The sequence below is a fragment of the Agelaius phoeniceus genome, chromosome 33 (genome assembly GCF_051311805.1).
Source record: "Agelaius phoeniceus isolate bAgePho1 chromosome 33, bAgePho1.hap1, whole genome shotgun sequence".
Taxonomy (NCBI): Eukaryota; Metazoa; Chordata; class Aves; order Passeriformes; family Icteridae; genus Agelaius; species Agelaius phoeniceus.
In genome coordinates, this window is record NC_135297.1 from 2501789 (window position 1) to 2508455 (window position 6667).

General features: G+C 51.9%; 1 protein-coding gene across 1 annotated transcript; it reads right to left on the minus strand.

Annotated features, from left to right (window-relative positions):
* Positions 1 to 2218: 2218 nt before the first annotated feature.
* On the minus strand, positions 2219 to 3151 carry LOC129131871 (olfactory receptor 14A16-like). Its single transcript, XM_054650858.2, has one exon. It carries the CDS (start codon positions 3149 to 3151, stop codon positions 2219 to 2221), a length of 933 nt encoding a protein of 310 aa, XP_054506833.2.
* Between the last annotated feature and the right edge of the window lie 3516 nt (positions 3152 to 6667).

Consider the following 6667-nt stretch of genomic DNA (forward strand, 5'->3'; position numbering starts at 1 on the left):
ATTTCAATTTATTATTAATAAAATTTTATTTATAAGGAAAAATGCTTAAAATGCTTAAATTTGTTTTTTCTATGTTTGGGTGCCAGTCCCAGGTGGGTGTTGTCAGACATGGTGACGTGTGGGGTAAGGAGCAGGTTGTCCAAACAGGCTCAGCCTGCAAGGGGCTCATTCTTCTCCATGGCCAGACCTCCTGAGGAGACATTCACCATCAAGATCACCTGGGGAATGGTTCTGTCACCTCTTCTCTGAAAATAAAAGTAAAAAAATATTTCCTTGACTAATACCGAAAACCATGATGTGCACTTTGGAATCTCCCTCCTGAAGAGAACTCCAAACTGACTCCAATCACTGCACAAGCGCTGGAGACTGGAAAACAATGGAAGGGAGACATAGAAGTCCTGAGGTCTTTCTGTATTTTAATCAGCCCCACGGTGTATTTGGGTCTGGGTCCAGGAGCCTCAGGCACGGAGAGAAGGATGAAGAAGCTGCTCAAGGAGTCAGCAGCAAAACTCCAAGTGCCTTGGAGCATGGCTGGGCCCCAGTGAGGGCAGGGAGGGCCAAAGGCTGCCCAGGGCCTGGTGAGAGCAGATCCTTGAGGCCAGGATTGCAGGGAGCCCAAGGCTCTGAGCAGGGAACTGCAATGCTGAGCAAGGCCTGGCTTGGCTGCAGGAAGCAGAAAGGCCAAGGCCTGAGCCCAGCCTGGGCCAGCAGGGCCTGTCCCTCACGGCTGCCTCGGGGCTCTTGGTGGGCCAGGGGGATGTGAGGGGCAGCAAGGACAAATGGCATCAACCTGCAGCCCCTGCCAGCCTCCCCAGGGAGGCCGAGGGAGAAGCCAAGTGCAGCCCCTGCCAGGAAAGTTCCTCCTGTGGGGCCTCCAGAGGCGCTGCCCGAGCCCAGGGCACAAAGGCCTGGGTGCCTGTGGCCCTGCCAGCCCTGCCCAGCCCTTGGCCATCTGTCCTGCAGGCTGTGGCCCCTGGGCGTGCTGCTCCTCTGCCCTGGCCGGCTGCACTCGCCCATCTCGCTGTCCCCCAGCATTTCTCACCCAGCGTTTCTGTGCCCTCCCTGGGCTCCCTGCACCCAGCGCTGCCGGCTCCTGGCACACAGAGCCCGGCCATGGCCCAGCCTCACGCTGCCACACCTCCAGCACCAACATTCTGCCCTGCGAGGGACTTTGCTTTCTCCTCAGCTCCAGCCTGAACCTTCCAAGCTGTAGTTTTGAGAGGTTTCCTGCAATTCCCACTGCCAAGGAAAGCTCTGTCTCCTGCTGGTCACAAGCAAAGAAGGGCTGGTGGGAGATGTGGTGGTCAGAGGCTGCCTGGGGCATGGGGACCATTAAATTATTGAGTGTTTAAATATTCCATGAAAGAAGGAGAGGTATTAACAAAACACCTACAAGTAGCTGGATGGCTGAGCCCAGAGAGTGGTGGTGAATACTGCTGCATCCAGCTGGCAGCCAGTCACCAGTGGTGTCTCTATGTGCTCTGTGCTGGTGCCAGTCCTGTTCAATATTTTTATTGACAACATGGATGAAGGTGTAGTGTCTTTCAATAGTAAATCTGCAGATGACACTAAGAGGAGAGCGTGTGTCCATCTGATGGAAGGTAGGATGGCTCTGCAGATAGACCTGGAACAGTTGGATGGATGGGCAGAGTCCAGTAAGATGAAGTTTAACAAGACCAAGTGCTGGCTCCTGCACTTTGACCACAACAACCCCTGCAGGGCTACAGGCTGGGGACAGAGTGGCTGGAGAGCAGCCAGGCAGAAAGGGACCTGGGGCACTGATGGACAGCAGGCTGGACATGAGCCAGCAGTGTGCCCAGGTGGGCAAGAAGGCCAATGGCTCCTGGCCTGGATCAGGAATGCTGTGGCCAGCAGGAGCAGGGCTTCTGTGCCACCCTAACCTGCCCCCAGCTCTGCACACAGACATTGCTGCTGCAGCTGCAGAGAAGGCGACAAAAGGGGGATCTCTGATGAGAACTTTTCTGGGAGATCCTTTAGTTTGTTTAAATCCCCCAAGGGCACAGGTCCTCATTGACACAGTCTGTGGGTCACAGTGAAGTTGTGGAGAAACAAAACGAGATATGGCACAATCAATGGGTTTTGTTTTGGGACAATATTATAAAAGTAAAACAATGACAAAAAACCTCCAAAGTGAAACCAACAAGAAGTATAAAAGATGACTTTTATTATGAGTGACTTGCAGAAACTGGCCAGAACTTTAATGTTTCTGAAACCATCCAGTCATCAGTCTCCACACTGCAGCCTTGAGCTCCTGGTTCCTCAGGCTGTAGATGAGGGGGTTCAGGGCTGGAGGCACCACCGAGTACAGAACTGACACTGCCAGATCCAGGGATGGGGATGAGATGGAGGGGGGCTTCAGGTAGGCAAAAAACCCAGTGCTGAGGAACAGGGAGACCACGGCCAGGTGAGGGAGGCAGGTGGAAAAGGCTTTGTGCCGTCCCTGCTCAGAGGGGATCCTCAGCACAGCCCTGAAGATCTGCACATAGGAGAAAACAATGAACACAAAACAGCCAAAAGCTAAACAGACACCAACCAATGAAATCCAAATTTTTCTGAAGGTGGAGTGTGAGCAGGAGAGCTTGAGGATCTGGGGCTCCTCACAGAAGAACTGGCCCAGGGCATTGCCATGGCACAGGGGCAGGGAAAATGTATTGGCTGTGTTCAACAGAGCATAGAGAAAGCCACTGGCCCAGGCAGCTGCTGCCATGTGGGCACAAGCTCTGCTGCCCAGGAGGGTCCCGTAGTGCAGGGGTTTGCAGATGGACACGTAGCGGTCGTAGCACATGACGGTCAGGAGGAAAAATTCTGCTGAAATAAAGAAGATAAAGAAAAACACCTGAGCAGCACATCCTGAGTAGGAGATGGTGCTGGTGTCCCAGAGGGAATTGTGCATGGCTTTGGGGACAGTGGTGCAGATGGAGCCCAGGTCGCTGAGGGCCAGGTTGAGCAGGAAGAAGAACATGGGCGTGTGCAGGTGGTGGCCGCAGGCTACGGCGCTGATGATGAGGCCGTTGCCCAGGAGGGCAGCCAGGGAGATGCCCAGCAAGAGGCAGAAGTGCAGGAGCTGCAGCTGCCGCGTGTCTGCCAATGCCAGCAGGAGGAAGTGCCTGATGGAGCTGCTGTTGGACATTCCTTCACTCTGGCCATGGTGGACTGTTGAAACAAGACATTGACAAGCTCTTTGAGTCAATCCTATGGGGTTATTTTAGGAATTCCCTCAAAAGTACTTCTCTACCTGTCGGAGAACTTCACTCAACATTTTTATTTTTGAGCATGGGTTTATGCTCCTGAGTTACTGATTCATCTTCAGCATTGCTCTCAGCCTGAACCCAAGGGAAGTCCAGAAGGAAAACAGGGCTCCCTGTGTCCCAGGGCAGTCAGACCTGCTGGTCCCAAGCCAGATGCCCTTTACCCATTACACCTCCCTCTAGCTCTGAGTGATCAAAATTTAAACATGCTTGAAAAAAAAAGTGGTGTTTCTATAGACTCCTGTTTCACAGTTAGTGTCTCTAAGCCCTTCTCTCTTCCCAGTGCAGCTGAACAGGAATGGATACCAAGGCTTGGTCTGGCTCTCTGCTGCCTGCAGTTGTGCCTACTGGGAGCTGTTTCTCTCTATCCAAGCCCTGCCCCTGCCAGCGCTGCCAGAGCCCAGCCCAGCCCTGGGGGCTCAGCTCTGCCCTGCAGACCCCTCTCAGCACAGGGCACTGCCCAGGGGCATCTCCCTGGCAGCAGGGCCTTAAGGGCAGGCCAGACAAACAGAGATGCTGCAAGCCAAGGTGCTGCTGCTGCTGCTGTGTGTAGGGAGAGGAGGCCGAGGAGGCACTTTCTGAGGGAGATCTGAGGCCCATCTGCTGATGCCCAGGCTGACAGTGCAGGAGGCTCAGTGAAACAGCCAAAGCTGACAGCCCCTTTCCCTTCCCTTTAGGAGAAAGCTGAGAGCAGCCCTGGCCATGCAGCACCATCTCCAGAGCAGGAGGAATCTGCCCTGATGGGGGTGGCTCCTTGCACCTGGAACTTCTCCCCTGCAGCGTCCATGGGGAGCTGCCAGGCAGGCTGAGAGCTGCCCCTGGCAGGTGGCACCTGCCCTGCACTGGCCAAGAGCCCTGAGGGCTGCAGGAGCTGCTCTGCAGGACAGCCCTGGGCAGCCCTGGCTGCAGCCCCAAGTTCAGCCCCTGCAGCCGTCCCTGGCAGCAGGAGCCATCCTGCCCTGTCCCTCTGATGGTGCCCAGGGCAGCCCCGCTCTGCAGCACATCCTCCTCCTCCTCCTGCTCCTGCTCCTCCTGTGCCACAGAGAAACTGGGAGAGTCCTCCTGACACATCCGCCAGGCTCTGGGGTGTGCTGGCTTCAGGAGATCCCTCCAGGAGCACAGGGGACATTGCCCTGCACCCACACACTCACCATGCACAGGGCTGTGAAGATCTTTCCCCAGGTGAAGTCTCAGCTCAATGTCTTCCCAATCCTGGTTGCCTTCAGCCTGTCTCTGCCTGGCTCCTGTGCCCTCAGTGCCTGCAGGCAGAGCCCTCAGCCCTGCTGGGCTGGGAGAGGAGCTGGCCCTGGAAGAGCTGTTCCTTTAAAGCTCAGCAGCACAGACACAGCACAAGGACTTTAATGAGCCTCTGGGGATTTGGTGTTGTTTACATCAGACTCAGTCCCTGAGAGAGTCTTCAGAAAACTTCTCAAGAACTCAAAATTAAATTGAAACTCTGAAGTTTCTTGAAGTTTTAACAGGTCCCACTGAAGGACACAACTAAGAAAGAGTCCCCAGGTTCCAGGTAGAGCAGAACCCTGGAGGCAGTGATGACAGCTGGGGACAAACAAGGCCAAGGTGTCTCTGGTGCTGAGCAAAGCTGGATGTGTTTGAGGAATGCCAAGGGCCAAGGCCTGAGCCCCAGGGCCTGGCCAGGCAGATCCTGTCCCTCCCTCCTTGCTCAGGGCTCTTGCCGGGATGGGCACTGGCATGTGGGGATGTGCAATGCCAAGGGCAGGAGCATGGGGCGGCCCCTGCCAGGCTGCTGAGCAGGGACAAGGAGGCCATGAGGCCCCAGGCCTGCAAGGGTCACTTGTCTCCTGCTCCTGCCTCAGTGCTTTCCTTTTTATGGAAAAGAACCATCCCTCCTTCCCAGGCACCCTTGGTGGGAAAACAGGACTCCCATACCACTAATCAATATGATTAAGCTGAAGGCATTGATTGTTTACATTATGCACTTATTTATGCATTCCAACTCTACTGCATACACTGACCACGCATCTCTTCATTGGTGCCTCTCTCTTGTCCTTGTGTTCTGCACTCACTTCTCTGGGTATGTCATTGGTTACAGTCCAGGTGGTTCACAGCCCTCTGTTATCTAGTTCTTGTGGTCTTGGCATTCTGTTTCTCAGCATTTTCTTCTTCATTTAGCACAGTTTATGTCTTAGTAACCTTGGTGAATTCCAGAGGGCTCTGATAAGAAGAACTACAAGCAATATGGCTGGTGCACAGTGTGGCCTAAGTTGTTCAGATACATTGCTACAACTCCCCCTTCTTCTTCTTGCACCAGCCAAACCCTTTTCACTGTATTTTCTACCAGGTGGGTCACCAATTTCACTATGCATGGAATAGCTCAAAGCAATATAATAATAACTACTAGTAATAACAAAGCTCCCTTTAAGGTATCTTTCAATCATCCAGTTATTCCTCATCCCTCAAACCATTCATCCAAGCCCCAATCATTCAGAGTCAATTTCTTCATGTTCTCTTGTAGTTGTTTGAGTTTCCTGTGGATGGATGTAGACTGGTCAGCGAGATTCATACAACACATTCCTTCAAAATCCTCATACCCGTGTCCATGTGCTAACAGCAAAAAATCTATAGCAGCTCTATTTTGCAGTGTGCCATGTTTAGTACTATCTACATCAGTGAGCATTTGATTTAAAATAGCTGAACTTGTGTTCAGTGTGGGAATCCACATGATCAGAGGGTTTTTGGGAAAGCTGCAAAAGGCAGGCCTCAGAGACAGCAGGACTATGATTAGAGCTAAGCAGTAGCCATGAGATTGGTCAGCAGAAAAATTATTGAAAAAGTAGAAAAGCAAGGACAAATAGAACAATGGTCTGTGAATTAACGCTTGTCTAGAAAAACTCTCTAAGCTACAGAAAAGTTTTTCTAGCAAGAGATTAGGAAGTTTGAAGCTTAATAATGGAGCTCTGTGCATTTTGTTTTAAGGCTTACAAGCAGGTATTGTATTCAAAATAAGCAAGCATTGTTTTAACCAAAGCTACATGTGCTTATCGTTGTTGGATAGAACTACTGTCAATATGCTTTTGTTTTGTGGGATTGGTCAAAAAACTTATAAAGTAAGTTGTAACACTGTGTTCTTTGTCTGCTGCCGAGGACACGAGCTGCTGGCATCTTCCCATTCTCATAACCATGGAATGAGACTGATGCTGGAAAATAAAACAGCTCAAGGCACGTTCCACAGCAGCCCCGTCCCGTTTGTGATTTGTACACAGCCCCCGGCTCTCTCTATACAAGACAGACTGTGCAACGTACTTTATGCTATGAATTTCATGAATTGCTCTCAAAAAGAACCAAAACCCCTGTTTTAAGGCTCTTTCATAACAACATGTACACACATGTCAAAGAAAGACCTCCAGTACTTGACCAGA